Source organism: Vanacampus margaritifer, chromosome 14, assembly GCF_051991255.1.
Source record: "Vanacampus margaritifer isolate UIUO_Vmar chromosome 14, RoL_Vmar_1.0, whole genome shotgun sequence".
Lineage (NCBI taxonomy): Eukaryota > Metazoa > Chordata > Actinopteri > Syngnathiformes > Syngnathidae > Vanacampus > Vanacampus margaritifer.
In genome coordinates, this window is record NC_135445.1 from 2852907 (window position 1) to 2869216 (window position 16310).

At 39.7% G+C, this 16310-nt stretch overlaps 1 protein-coding gene across 4 annotated transcripts in view; it reads left to right on the plus strand.

Moving 5' to 3' along the window:
* The window catches only part of lamc3 (laminin, gamma 3), an 87064-nt gene that overhangs the window by 13674 nt on the left and 57080 nt on the right, over positions 1 to 16310 (plus strand). For all 4 annotated transcript variants that reach the window (XM_077585881.1, XM_077585880.1, XM_077585882.1 and 1 more), the window contains one exon: positions 13702 to 13832. In XM_077585881.1, the coding sequence (XP_077442007.1) occupies positions 13702 to 13832 (131 nt within the window). The remainder of the gene's footprint in view (positions 1 to 13701; positions 13833 to 16310) is intronic.

Sequence of the window (16310 nt, forward strand, 5' to 3'; positions counted from 1 at the left end):
AATGTTCAGCTCACTCATCTCGTCCCAATTTGGCAAATTACCCAAAATCTTGGGGCGAGGTTTACATATGTACTTCTAAATGGCACAAAAAAATGCCTCTAGGATCACTTGGCAACTTCAAAAACCTTTAATGCACTTAACCTCCTAAGAAAAGAAAAAAAAACGCTTTTGGACGGAATGCAACATGACTACGCCCTCCTCGATCATCCGCCCTCTGTAAATCCCGATGCCGCGGCTTTTCGAACCGGGCCCTCAGACCCCCGCGGAGCCCAAGACGGCAGCCTCCCTCCTGCCTGATCCTCTTTTAAGCTGGGAAAAGATGGCGAGGCGGCCAAGGCCCCATCATCTCCACAGCCTTAAGCTGCGGCGAGCAAGAAGAATAAAGACATTTCCCCCTCATGGCTACCAATGCGAGGTCCCCCGCGTGCCCTCTGTAAGAAAACATAGAGACCAATTGCGCAATTGGATTATCCCGAGGCGCCGGCGTATGGCGTCTGTCAAGTGCCAAGTGGCGTGGATGCATGATATCTGTACATAGAAGTGGATTTGCAAGTCCTGAGATCATATTTTCCCCCCCACGAGAATAAATCAATAGACACAATTGCACATTCTGGGCTCTTAAAATTCCGTTACTATGGAACATTATTTCAATTGACTAGTTACGGTATGATGTGGGATATCAGCACTGCTCGGAAAAAAACTTGAATATAACAGATGAAATATTTTTAAATCAAAGCAAAATATGATTGTTCTTGGACAGTAGATATATCTTTTTACAGTTTTTCTGTTGGAGCATTTCACTTTCTTCGAGCATTTTGCCTTCCTTAAAAGTATTATTATAGTTATATTTTCCCTCAATGGATAAATGAAGCTATCTATCTTGCTAGCTATCTTGCCAACTAGCTGGCTATAAATCTAGCTAGCCTGCTAGCCACAAATCTATCTCTCTTGTTAACTAGCTAGCTAGCTAGCTAGTTGAGATAGCTCTTGTAACTGGAATGAGGCTATGTGATTGGGTAATTCTAACCCAATCACTTTCAATCACATAAAACTCATGTTAAATGGGAGTCTGTATATACCTGCCACCATTCAAACAAACCCCAAACTTCCGATAGTAGTCTTTTCAAAAGTGTCAGGAAGACACGCTATCCAAAATCATTACAGAGAAAACGATTTCCTCATTTATTTCCTCAGTCGTCGTGTGAACGTAGCCTAACACGGCTCCAGTGGCTCAACATTGACAGAGGCCTCGGGTCTCGGTCTGCAAGGTCTTCGGATCATTTGTTTATCTCTGGGTTTTCAGGCTTGGTTGAACAGCTTTCACAGCACTCGCAATGATTAGGGTGCTTAGTCCTTGGGTCAGCATCTCAGTGGTCACATCACCATCTTCAGGATGCAGTTGAATGGGTAATCAATGGAGGAGGGGAGACGGAGGTGGGGCGAGAGGGGGGGGGGGGGGGTTTGACCTATTCAATCAATAAGGACCAATCAGAGGCCTCCATGCATATTTCAGTCCGTGCAAATTAATTATCCAGCTATCCATTATCTAGCGCGCTTATCCTCATTAGGGTCGCAGATGAGCTGAAGTCCCAGCTGACATTGGGAGAGAGGAGCAGCACACGGGGAAATAGTCAACTGAAAGGTCAAAAGGTCGATCAAAACAATGCAGAGGTCTGAGTGCGGATAGCCGTTCATAGCCAGGAATCCTTAGAAAAATTTAGTGTAGAGGTATGAATTGGCTGTCTTGAGATTTGGAGTCCGTCATTGAGTCGTAAACAGTTTTCATCGCCAAAGCAACGTGAGAGCTTACAAAAAACGGTGTCCCATGCAAGCCCCTTACAGGCCCAACCCGGTCAACATCTCAAGTGCATAAAAGCCATGTTATTTGTAAGTCATACACCGATCCAATCAAGGCCAATATGAGATAGTGAAAAAGAAATCAATCAACAAGCAAGGAGCATGCTAACAGGGCTAGTAGACTAGACTATGGGGAAAAAACTCAAGTTAGGATATTGTGTATGGAGGACCAAAACTGCCAAAATTTTAAATAAATAAATGACTAGATAAATAAATAAATGACTAAAAGTAAACCATTAAAACGGATATTAAAAAAAATAGAGTTCGAAAATTTAATTTAAAAAAATACATACAAATGGAAATAAAAACAATATATATATATATATATATATATATATATATATATATATATATATATATATATATATATATATATATATATATATATATATATATATTAAAAAACACATTTGTATTTAATTTTTGAATTATACTTTTTTGATATCCGTTTTTATTTTCCACTTTTAGCCATTTATTTATTTATTTAGCCATTTATTTATTTTGAATGTTGGCAGTTTTGGTCCTCCGTACTTGTGAGCATGGGTATGTTCTAATTTTATATGTACTGTATTTTCTGATCCTGATGTTCATTCAGTAAGTTTTTAATGTCACTGCTAACAATTTTTAACAAATCGTATCAAACTGTTTCGCCCTAAAATATATATAGTTTTTTTTAAACAAATCGCAACCCGTTTATCTCGATATGTATTAAATCAACCCTCCCAACTCCACGCAATAATTCTGGAGGATTCAAAACCCCCGACCTCACCATTCAATGATCATCTTCCAGATGGCCAAAAAGGCCCTTCCCCCTTTTGTGCTGTTTTTGATGACTCGTTTTCACTGTAGGTGTGCACTTTCATTTGAACAAATTAAACCTTAAATGGCGCTTGTTTGGTCGCAATTGGTTTCACAGCTCATCCATCCGAGGAAGTCGCACTTCCTTTCTTTTCGCATGCTGCAAAGCTGTCGGCGCGAGTGCCGACAATACTGCAATCTCTAATTAACCTGCGAGCCTCTTAATGTTTTCGTTTCCATTGTGAGCGCCGCATAATTGACTGGGCCCCTTTGGGTGGGCGGGAGATCAGCGTCGAAGGCTTACTTACATGAAAATGTGCCCACTAATGGTGCTGCCGGCTGTAATTCTATACGCAGCCATCGACCTGCAGATTATAAAGCCGCACGGGATCAATAAGAGGTACGCATACATAAATTGGGTGGCAAATCTCTCAGCGGTGCCCGCGGGACGCCTTCTGCTTTTACAGCAAGATAAGAGAGCCCCATCGTCACCTCTGATCCTATCTCCTACTGGATTAAAAAAAAAAAAATGGCTCAGTTGCGGCCACTGTTTTTTTTTTTAAGAGGAGACACAGAAAGCTTTTCATAATGTTTGTAAACAGTAGTGGCAGAATGCTAACCTTGTCATGGTTGGAGTTAAAAAAAGTAAATTTTTCATAGTATGTCCCTGTTAAATCCCCCTTCAAGTTTTTTTTTTTTCCTTATTATTTTTTTCGCTCGGTTGTTGTGGTGAGCGTAGAGCAGCCTCCATGCAAAAGCGAAAATGTTCTCTACAAAGTGAGTTGTCAAATTGAAGGCGGAAGAGCATGTTCTTCGCTAATGGTGACAGTAGTTGCTCCCCCATTTGAGATGCCAATAGGAGGAAATGATGCAAAATAAAGTGGCTAAGAAAGTGCTAGGATGCCCACAAGACCATGACTGTGTTTTAGATATGCAAGCTGAAAAAAATTAAATTTCTCGAGTATCGTCAGTGCTGCTTTCATGGAGTCTTGGGTATGTTTTCAATTTGAATGGCTAAGGTGGATTATGTATATTAGACAGAGGATTAGAGTCAACAAGTAATATTTAGCATGTACCCGACAATGGAGTCAATGTTTTTTTTTTGTTTGTTTTTTTACGGCTTTATAATAAAATGTCCCCACTGGACATCATAGAATAGGAATTACAATAAAATCTGTGTTTATCGTCGGGGTTACGTTCCAGACAACCCGCGACAGGTGAAAATCTGAGATACTGACTAAATGAAAAACTGTTTTATACTTTATCCCTCCCACATATTATTTTAAACTTCTTAAAACACACTCGAACTTAAATTAAAACAAATGTATTAGCGCCTGTCTTCACACTTTTAGTCACACAGTTGACCAATTTTTTTTTTTTATTTGCCACTCCAGGTAGGAAGGAAGAAAGGAAGGAAGACGTTTGTTTTTTTAACTCATTCACTGCCATTGACGGCTATAGACGTCAAAAAATCTTTTGAACTATTTCTATTAGTTTAACATTTTTTTTCCCACTTTTGTTAACAAGAGTATGAAAACCTAGGGAAAAAAATCTTGTTCATTTAGAACAGATATCAAGTTTGTAATTAATCGTGAGTTAACTATTAAAGTGATGCGATTAATTACAATTAAAAAAAATAATAATCGCCTAATGCCACTAATCTTTTCATTTTTTTTCCCCAAAAAAGATTATTAAAAAAAAATGTCTAGGTTTTCATACTCTTGTTAACAAAAGTGAAAAAAAATGTTAAGCTAATAGAAATAGGTCAAATGATTTTTTGACGTTTATAGGCGTCAATGGCAGTGAATGAGTTAATGGCTCCAAATCAAAACAAAAATGCTTTTTTAAAAAAAAAAAAGAAAACTGACACTATGTCTAACATTAGAAGCACCAGAAAACTATTCCACATATGTAAAACTATTCTACATATATTTAAAAAAAAAAATAATAATAAAATTAAGCTTTTTTAAATTAAAATAAAAAATGAATAAACTTGCTCTAAAAATAAAATAAAAACACTATAACGAAAAATCGTAATTATAGTCTTGCTCCCAATTCAAATTTGTAAAACTGACTCATGAAACAGGAGAGGAAAAAGTCCACTAGCGAATAATGTGACACCACATAGACAGGCAAACGGAAATTAGCACATGGTTTATGCTAACACAAACCTTCAAACATTTACGACGGAAACAGAACATCAACACATAAAGAGCATGCAATAATACTTGCAGACATATATACTCGTTACTCTGCGGGAACAATGACTATTACTGAAGCTTAGCTCGGGACCTTCTCTGCCTCTTCTTCTTGGACCTCCTCCAGTAGACTGTCGAAAAAAACTCTCCATAGCTTCCATCAACCAGGTGAATTTTTCCGCAAATAGCTGAGGTCAGGTTCCTCGGGAAACTCAAACACGAATAGGTCAGCTTGTCGTTAGCAAACAACAAATAGGCGGGAGTTGACTATATTTGTATATTAGACATTAAAGGGTAAAATTTCCATAATGTCTCCCCTTTAAATTATTCATACGTGGCTTGTTCGGCTTTCTGCGAAGAAACAAACCGAAGTCCAAGACTTGTTCCTTAAAGCGTTTAAAGCTACAGGATTATAATGATTATTATTATAATCGATGATTTGTTTCAAAGCAAACGCATCTACGCGAACAGAACCTTTTGCCTCTGCCCGTGCGCTGTTCATAAGAATGATGGACGACCTGAAGTGCCCCGAAGGCCCTCATGCTCACTTTTTCTAATACTGTTTTGCTCTCGAAACCAACATTTATCTGCTTCAAGGAAAAGCAAAACAAATGCACCCCGTGGGAAGAGAGAAGGCCATTGGTCATTTACGGCCGCGCCACTTGGCATTTAGCGTCAATGTCCTGCCGTTATGGTTTATGGATCGTTAAATTAGAACACCGCACGCTGAGATGACACAACTGGCGAAAGGCACTTTTCGCTTAATCACACTGAAGTGGTGCGCTTTAAATAAATAAATAAAAATAAGTGGTTTTGGGAGAAATGGAACGGGTAAATGGCATTTCCATTCATTTAAATGGGGAATATTGAATTGAAATTCATGTAAATTGAGATTGCTTATGGTACATATATATATATATATATATATATATATATATATATATATATATATATATATATATATATATATATATATATATAATTATTACTATTTTTTATTTTTTTGCTCAATTCATGTTAAGAAGGCGTTTAATTTAGAAATAAATAAAATCAATTATAATAATAATTGCTTGTTGCCAATTTAAATATTTAGCTAAAGAAAAATTGCACATTCCGATATTTAGCAGAATAAAATTACGGTAACCGATTAATCGGCCGATTACTATAATATAGTGTATAATTAAATAAAATAACTTGTATTTTGGTCCCTTCACACTTAGAACAAAAAATATATCAAATACAGGCAGAATATTTGTCTGTTTTGCAAGAATTTTTAAGTACAAAAACATGCAAAAAAAATCACTGATAAATTTCTAATTGAATTTAGGGCACAGATGTAGCAGCAACATACACGCTAAAAACAATTGGGTCAAAAGGAACCCAATTATGGATCAAAAAAATGGACTGGTCCACTTGTTTGTTGTTGTTTGTTGTTTAATACAAGATGACCCAAAGTTGGGTCAAATAGACCCAAGTAGACGATCTGACCCATATTTATGAATTGTTTTACACTAAAAGACCCATTTCTTGACTCAAAGTTGGGTCACATAGACTCAAGTAGAGGATCGGTCCATTTTTAACCCATAATTGGGTTATTTTTGGCTCAGCTGTTTTTAGAGTGTCATGAGTGTAGTTACTGGCTGTGTTAATTATGCGCAATGGCTTCTAAGCTTCAATCCTATTTCTTCTATTCCATTTTTTAAGTGATGTCTTCCAAATAAAAAACAGACACGCCTGTCTAAGACCATCTTTGAAAATACAGTTTTGATTGTGTGTCAATGCTGACACGTTCCGAGAATTTGGTATTGTTATTTGAATGTTGGCTTTATCTTATGTTATGGCCAGTTAAATTTCAGCCAAATAAATCGGGCCTATGGACAGACTTTATTTGCTTTAGTTGTCGCCCCTCATGCTTTTAAATCATCCAACGTTGCGAATGTGAATCCTCCTTTGTCTGTGCCTTGCAATCGTCTGGAAACAATTCCAGAGTGTACCTCTCCTCTCCCCCCCAAAGTCATCCGCCATCGACCTCAGTTCCCTGCGACCCAACAGGGCTCTATAGGTAACCAATGGCTGGAATTAGAAAGACGCTCCATGACCTCTGATGACTCGGCGGCATGTTTGAAAGGGTCTCGGGATTGAGACCACCTGGGAGTGCAACTCGGTGACCTGACGAGGTTCCAATATGTGGAAGGTCGCGCTTGAGGAGCGACATCTGGTGTAAATGTGCCAGCATCCGTGGCTGGCTGTTCGGGTCTCTGTTGGCTTCTGTTGATCAGGCGTACCCACCCCCCCAACCCCCCACCCTCACCCCACGCCCCCCTCGCTCACACACACACGGCAAATGAAGTGCTCTCAGCTGAAATGGCCTCTCACTCCACCTTCTATGCAGCCTCTTTATTTCTCATTGTGTCCTCCTGTCAGCCTTATCGCGGCACTCTGAGCCAGGAGTGCACTTGAACACATCGGGGCCCGGGCAGCCCATTTAGGGCCGCACAGATGGAACCCCAAAAAGGAATTGATTGCCTTTCTGTCGGGTGGCTTTTGCTCTTTTTAGACATCAAGTTCCAGCGGCTAATGCAGTTTGGGCTAAATGACCATGACGCGACTTTTTTGCAAGGCGGGGGGGGGGCAACCAAGTCTGAAATGTTAAACTTGTGGTCAAAGCCAATAAAGGGGAAGTCTTCAGGAGACGCTAATTACTTGAGAGAAGTATTATCGCCTCCTTTCACATGGCCTATTAAAGCCGTGAATTTTCTCTCTGTGAAGTCGATTTGCGAATTTGCTGGATTTGGTATCCGAGGCGTAACCGAGCTAGAAGGCAATAGCGGGAAAGCCAAGACTGGGGAGGGTTTCACAGTCAACACTCAATTTTCCCTTTGTGCACATAAAAAAAAAAAATGCTGCGTTGTTTTCTTAACAGAGTAGGTTAATATTACCCAAGAAGGATTTGGGCAGGCTGGGTCACTATTTTGGACACGTTTTTTTTTGTACAAGTAAACATTCTCTTTTTTTTCTCTCTCTTTTCCTGGAGAGCTCAGTATTGTTCATTCGGTAATTTTACCGATTTGATATGTCATCATCATTGCTCTCTTTTTTTTTTTTTTTTTTTTTGTATGTGTGCGTGCGAGTGTGTGTGTATTCATTAGTTCACCTAAAACCTATTAAAAAATCCCATACCGTTCACCTAAACCAAACACTTCCAGCCAGAGTCGTGAGGCCATCAGGAGACCTGAGGAAGGACCAAAGAAAAATAAACAACTAATAATAAAACATTCATGACCGCTGGATGGCTCAGTGGGTCACATAGCTGAATGGTAGCATCAAGTTGAGTCCCTAAGCAAGTCTCAAACCATTTCTTGGTCACGCTAACTCAGGGTTTGGGAACCCAAGTCCAGAAAGTTAAAAAAAAACAAAAAACAATATGGCTTAACAGATGGAGATGAGCGTGTTTGCAAAATCAGTCAAAATCCAATAAAACAGCTTGGAGCGAAGGGGGTGGCTTCAGTCAAAACGGCTGGGAGTGAATGAGTTAATGTTGCTGATTGATCGGATGCATCGTTAGCGTTGCAAAATGTAGGAAAAACATGGCCATTCGGCGCCAAGAGTTATTAGTCACGCTTGGGGGAGCGCGTGCTAATTGCGTAAGAAAAGCAAAGCAGACCGCTTTGTAAATAGCACAAGAAGGCGAGTTCCTTCAGGTTAATTAGCATTCCAGTCAGCCCCATTACTTTTTATTTGTGCAAATGACAGCAAAAGCTTAATTAACGTTCACATTCCGCTCGGCCGTGCAGTTGCGAGGGAAGCGCTGACGTCGACCGCGACTCCGCCGGTGGTTGCATGAAGGAAAACACGAATCATTCGATTAGCAGCGGCCAAAGATTCGGCGGCCATCATACATGTCTGCTTCAAGCGTTGCTTTAACCTCCAGGAGCGGATGTGGCCGCCGCGTCCGTCCGCCCACGCGGGCGCCCTCCATTCCCAAAGTTAATGACTTTTTAATTTAATTGCTTAACTTGGCCGTGCCCCCAATATGGAACTCCCCTCCTTCGGCTTCGTTGTCATTCCGCGCCTGATTGCCACTTTTTAAGAGGGCGAGGACAGAAAATGACTAACAGATCTGAATATCGATACGGGTTGGGGTGGATATTGATCGATATCAGTGTGATCAGATGGATTGAACCGGAGGCTTTCAAGAGGCTTTGTTAGTTATTGACGCTTTATTGTAGTTAAACGAATGGCAATTTATTAGTAACACTTTTTACATGCCAGAAAAGAAGTGCGAGATATTTTTGTGAACACGTTCTATGTGAGAGGGGGAGAGTTTTTAAATTGGAAACGTTTGTTTTATATTACTTATCGAAATGTAATTGTTGAATTTTTAATTATTATTTCTTTAATTTAGAGGAGGGGGGGGGGGGGGGAAATTCAGATTATTTTATTAGCATAAATTCTTCGGGGTTTTTTTTTTCAGAAAGTCAGCAAAACAAAGGGTGAACTTTTTTTCTTTCTTTCTTTGGTGGTTTCTGAACACTGAAAAATAATCATGTGTTTGAATATCTTATTCTTGAGGCGACAAATTAGTACACTTAATCGAGGAAAAACGATTCGGATTTTTTTTAATTCAATTTTGTTTCTGATCAAAACATGGGTGCTGATCAAAATTATTTTCTTATTTACCAATCAAATTTAACAAAATTCTCCACTACTAGTATCTTTTTAGACTTATATTTGCCTCAGTTCCTCAAAAGAACTGCAATTAAAGGAAGACATTTTCATTCACAATACTATACTTTTGTACAATAAAAGTTCGAGAAAAAATCCGGACTAAAATGCACACGTATTTACTAATTACCTAAAAACCTTGCCATAAATTCCACCCTGTGTTTTAACTCATTAGTAACACGTAGGCAGAAAAAAATCCAAAACACTGCCTGAGGCATCCACCTTAATAACCGAAACGATTTTTGAGGTATTTGGTAACGTATCGATACCAAATCATGCATTATCGCGCACCCTGTGGCCAAACATTCAATGTGGCTTCATAGTGCTATTTTTTTTTTTATCTTTAAGCAAAACTATGGTGCTCTACTAACGTGCCTTAAAAATATGTAAATATGATTTCTTACAAGGTCAGTCCATTACAACCATCATCTAATAAGGCTAAATATTATATACTCCATATGCAGATGCACATTCCCCAAGTAAGTCTTTTTCGGATTGTAATTTGTTTTGACCTTTTATGTAGACAGCGCGTGTGTGTGTGTGTGTGTGTGTGTGTGCGTGCGCGCGCGCGAGTGAAGTGTGTGTGAAGTGTCTGTGCATTGGAAAGTCTCTTCAAGCCGAAGGCGCAAGTGGCGGCGCCGCGGAGGGATTGAAATGCTAATAAAACGGGCAGGATGCATTTGCAGGTTTTTAAGCCTCATGCAATATGCATGACTCCCCGTGAGGCCGACGCAGAGGACGCCGCACGCCTAATGCCACTGACACCATCGCTGACATTTTTTGGAATGCCTGTAGATAAATGTCGTTTTAACCTCTGACACTATCTATCCATCTAACCATTTTCTACTGACCTACCAACCCAGCTACTACTAGAGGTCAAAATCTTTGACTGTCTTATTTCTGATTCGATTCCGATTTTTGGGTCTGCGATTCGATTCAGAATCGTTTTTTTTTATTCACACAACGATTTTTGATTCAAAATGATTTGATTGACTACAATTGATTAAACTACTCCAGCCTGGGTTGCAAGACAGAATGGACAAATGGAGACATTAAAATGTCTGCTTCTTTTAAAAAAAAAATTTTTTTTTTTTACATTTCTTAAGTTTTGAATTGTAAGGAAAGTGCCTTTTTCCACAAAAACAGTGTGTGGACCACAATTGCTACTCTATGTAGCTAGCTATCATTTTATCGCTTTTACAGTATATTCTGCTCTCCATGAACAGATTGAGTACAGTTTAGCAGACAGCAAACAGTTCCTCAAAAAGAGTCCAATGTTGGTACACACACTTAAATGCAAACCCACTTTATTTAGTTTGTTTCCGCCAACGTAGCTAGCTCAAGGCTAATGCACAATGGAAAGTGCCATTGATTTGCTAACGCTAATTAGCACGCTAGTCGCGGCACTTTTATCACTCAACAGAACGGCTATTCATACAAAGCGTTTCAGAAATACATCCAGAGAAGAGTCTTAACATTACTCGCCGGCATATGCTCTTGCTACGCTGCAAAAAAATCTGATGCTTATTATGTAACTTTCTTTATCCAAACACAAGTAGTGTCGTGTGTGGCGTGACTGTGACCGGAAGAGGTGACCCGCCAGCAGATGCTCCGATTCGGAGAGCCGACACATCTTTTTTTTTTTTTTTTTAAATGCCTTTTTTCATTATTCCCGACGGCCCCTTTTCTTTCAAATCCAATCCCGCATTAACAGCAGACCCAACTATTTATCCACCGTGATGGATTGTCTGTCTCTGGCAATTTCAGCAAAAAGTTGACTGCGTTGTGACCTGTAAACAAACACTGCCTCCTAAGCTGAAGCGTGGATCGTAAAAAAAAAAAAAAAAGGGAAATTTGCAATTTGAGGCACTTCAGTGTTTCGTTTTTCGTTAACAATAATAGTCACGAACGCGTTAAGTAAATCTCATAGTACACTGATACGCAGTACTAGTAGTAGTTGTAGTCAATAGGAACCATAAAGCTGTGGACAGTGCTAAAGAAAAATCCAACTATTGATAACTCCATAAGCCCAAGGTTGCTTAGTTAGTTATAGTTAGTTAGTGTTATATGAGGGTGGTAAGTAAGTTAGCAATGTTTTGCAAAAACTATAGAACAGATTTCTGCTGAATGTTAGTTAGTTAGTTAGTTAGTTAGTTCAGGTGGGTTATGTTTTAGGTATAGTTAGACAGATGTTTGGTTAGGTAAGTTTTGGTTTTTTAGGGTTAGTTAAATAGGGTTCTTTTGTTTAGGGTTCATGCTTACAGTTAATTAGGTTTTGGGTTAGAGTTAGATAGGGTCATGGTTAGGATTATTATTTTTTTTTTTTTCTAGCTTACCAGTAAACCTTTTAATATCCACTCAATAAGGCAAAGACAACTACGATGAAGAATCCCTGTAACTTCCACTTATGACGACTTGCGGCATACTAAAGTTAGCGCCTTCCCAATTTACTAAGAACTTCGAACAGTAACGATGTCAAAGGGGGGGTTGACTGTCATGTTTGACTGACAGTTCCGACAGCCATTGGAGATATTTCATTGAAAAGAATGTTTAAAAGCATTTTTGTGCTTGTCTAGCTACAGGAGAACTTGTTTAAAGGTCATAAAGTTGAGATAGCAGGTAACAACTGGCTAATTAGCATCCACTTTGAAGCTAAAAAGATGCCTTTAGGGTAAATACACTAGGCGATGATTGATGATTGATTCTCTCACCTGTCTTAATTGGTTCAGCACAACAAAGACCTGACTACCGCGGCTCTCAGTGCCACTTTTCAAAGACTGCCAAAGTCACAAACCAGCCAGAAATCAAACTTTCTCTCGGGCCATTCTTTCAATTTTACTGTTCTAAGCGACTCCCGGCATCAAGCGCTCTCCTTTCTTTTACCTCGCCTCACTTCTGTCTCCCGCTTCCTCTTGTTTACTCTTCCAGTATTTGTTATCCTGCCTGCACTTTCTTCTCGTTCCATCCCGTCTTTACCTTTGCGGCGGACTTAAACAGAAGCGCTACAAATCATATCAAAGAGGGGAACTTTTCACAAGCGCTATCACACTCGCTTCTTTTACTTGTGCGCTTATAATCTTTTACTTCAGCCCTCTCTTTGACATTCACTTGATTTCCAACACTAATTATCTCACCACTGAGGCTTGCATATGAGGTACAGATATAGAAAACCCCCACTTGGGTTAGGTTTTCATATTGGGATTTCAAAGCAATGTTTAGAGTTTTAAAAATTGAGGTATGATGCCTGGGTTAAGGTTTCAAGAAAGGGTTGAAGCGTCAAATAAGGGTTTCAAATTGCAGTTAGGGTTTGAAATGTAGGTGTGTTGTCAAGGTCATGTGTGCACTTTACATAAGATCAAACAATCCTGATTGTGTGTACATAACGGCCAGACACCTGAGTATGTTGACATAACAACCGGACACCTGGGTATTTTGGACATAACAACCGGACACCTGGGTATTCGGCCATAACAACCACACACCTGTGTATGTAGACATAACAACCAGGCACCTGTGTTTGTTGCAATAACAATCAGACACCTCGGTATTTGGCCATAACTGCACACCTAGATACTAGATAACCGAGTATGTGGGCATAACAACCTGACACCTGGGCTTGCGATTCTCCAATTTGGAACACAGGGCCGTTACTTTATAAATTGTGAACCTTGAGATTGAAGCAGCAAACCAACAATTAATAAATGTAATTTGTAAAATAATAAATATAGTAAAACCATGTGGAAATAGTTCTGCTCATTTTATCTGTCTTGTAGCAGTAAATAAACTTGCTCATCACATTAGAATCTTTTTTTGGGGTTGAGTTGTTGGAAAAGTCGTTCAGCAACCAAGCAGCTGCATTACCAACACGTTTGGCAATTTGCACATTTCTGAAGTGCCGTGTCTTATAATAAATATAGATTCTGTTTATCTTCGTCGCAAAGAGTGTCTTTTTAACACACTTTGCCAATAAAGATAACAGAAAGATGATGCATATGGTATATTTAATTGGCAGTTTTGGAAAAAATCTTGTGTGGACGTAAAAACGTTGACAGCCCCTGTTTTAGGTCATCGTGCTGATGCGTCCATTTTTTTTCTCTCCCCTGCTGCCATTTTGGGTTTGCAGGAATGGGTGACAGCAACCGACCTGCTCGTCTCGCTGGACAGGCTCAACACCTTCGGCGACGAGGTCTTCAAGGACGGCAAAGTGCTGCGCTCGTACTTCTACGCCATCTCTGATTTCTCCGTGGGCGGCAGGTAACGGACGCCTGAAAATGTGCAACTGGGTGGCATAAAATGTGCTATGTGTCATCGTTAAATGAATGAACAAGTAGCCATCAGGGTTGTTAGTTTGTTGAGCTCATTCCATACAATAAAAATAGAATGGTGGACATTTGGCAAAATTTCCCCAATGAGGAAACATGGTGGTTGGTTAGTTAGTTAGTTAGTTACATGAACTTGTTTCAATGGTTGATTTAGTTAATTAGTTAGTTAAGTAACAAAAGCTCAAAACATTGTGTCGTGCTAAGTCTCCACATTTGAGACACTGTTGACATTTATTGACTTAAGCTAGCTAATGTAGTTACTAGCAAACAAAGTAATAAAAGCGCAAAACATTACGTCATTCCAAGTCTCCATATTTGAGATACTGTTGGCATTTATTGACTTACTGCTGTAGTTAGTTAGCTAGCTAGCTAAGTAACAAAAGCTCAAAACATTACGTCATGCTAAGTCTCCACATTTGAGACACTGTTGACATTTATTGACTTAAGCTAGCTGATGTAGTTACTAGCAAACAAAGTAATAAAAGCGCAAAACATTATGTCTCCACATTTGAGATACTGTTGGCATTTATTGACTTACTGCTGTAGTTAGTTAGCTAGCTAGCTAAGTAACAAAAGCTCAAAACATTACGTCATGCTAAGTCTCCACATTTGAGACACTGTTGACATTTATTGACTTAAGCTAGCTGATGTAGTTACTAGCAAACAAAGTAATAAAAGCGCAAAACATTACGTCTCCACATTTGAGATACTGTTGGCATTTATTGACTTACTGCTGTAGTTAGTTAGCTAGCTAGCTAAGTAACAAAAGCTCAAAACATTACGTCATGCTAAGTCTCCACATTTGAGACACTGTTGACATTTATTGACTTAAGCTAGCTGATGTAGTTACTAGCAAACAAAGTAATAAAAGCGCAAAACATTACGTCTCCACATTTGAGATACTGTTGGCATTTATTGACTTACTGCTGTAGTTAGTTAGCTAGCTAGCTAAGTAACAAAAGCTCAAAACATTACGTCATGCTAAGTCTCCACATTTGAGACACTGTTGACATTTATTGACTTAAGCTAGCTGATGTAGTTACTAGCAAACAAAGTAATAAAAGCGCAAAACATTACGTCTCCACATTTGAGATACTGTTGGCATTTATTGACTTACTGCTGTAGTTAGTTAGCTAGCTAGCTAAGTAACAAAAGCTCAAAACATTACGTCATGCTAAGTCTCCACATTTGAGACACTGTTGACATTTAATGACTTAAGCTAGCTGATGTAGTTACTAGCAAACAAAGTAATAAAAGCGCAAAACATTACGTCTCCACATTTGAGATACTGTTGGCATTTATTGACTTACTGCTGTAGTTAGTTAGCTAGCTAGCTAAGTAACAAAAGCTCAAAACATTACGTCATGCTAAGTCTCCACATTTGAGACACTGTTGACATTTAATGACTTAAGCTAGCTGATGTAGTTACTAGCAAACAAAGTAATAAAAGCGCAAAACATTACGTCTCCACATTTGAGATACTGTTGGCATTTATTGACTTACTGCTGTAGTTAGTTAGCTAGCTAGCTAAGTAACAAAAGCTCAAAACATCACAGCATGTCATGCTAAGTCTCCACATTTCAGACACTGACATGCTTATGCTAGCTGCTACTATTTTGGCTAGTGACTGACTGACTTCTTCTGGGCCCAGCATACTTTTGGTTTGTGGGGGGAAACATTGTATGTAGTGAGACTTAAGACTGCAGTTGTTTACCACTCTCTCTGAGGAAAGAGTAGCAAGCGGCACCTCGCCCGGCGCAGGTAGAGCTGTTAAGTATTTGCGACGAACCCTTCAGCCGGAGTCTCAAATTGATCTGACACCTGTCACGGCTGCTCAGGCTCAGCAGCGCTGCCGTGACAGATCGCCCGGCAACGTCTCGACACCTGAGGGAGGAGACCCGCATGACAACGTGTTAGTCAGGCGACACATGCCGCTTTCGCGACACCCTCATAACCGGCGAGTGGCCGGGCAGGCACCGTGACATTTTAATAAAAGCACGCATGTTGCACGGACAATACAAGAATTACAAGCAAAACGGCCTTGAGGTTGACATTTGATGTGTATTGCTGGCACTTTGAAATTCAGTCTACCGCCATTGTTTGAGTGACAGCACCAATAAGTGAAGCCTCGGGCAAACTTGATATGACGCGAGGCATCAGTCATTGACGAGACCGGTCGCTTGACAGAATCTGCTGACGCCGCCACGAAATGGTGGACACCTCCGGGAGGACTCAGATGACAGCTCTGCACGTGCAAAACGGCCAACACAACACAACACAATCACATTTTGACACTTGTTTGTTTGTTGGAGGATTTTAGGGTCAGGTTGTTGTCTACTTGGCTGGTTGGCTAGTTGAGCTCGTCAGGTAGTGATTTAGTTGGTTGGCTTTGGCTGTTTTTTTGTGGTAA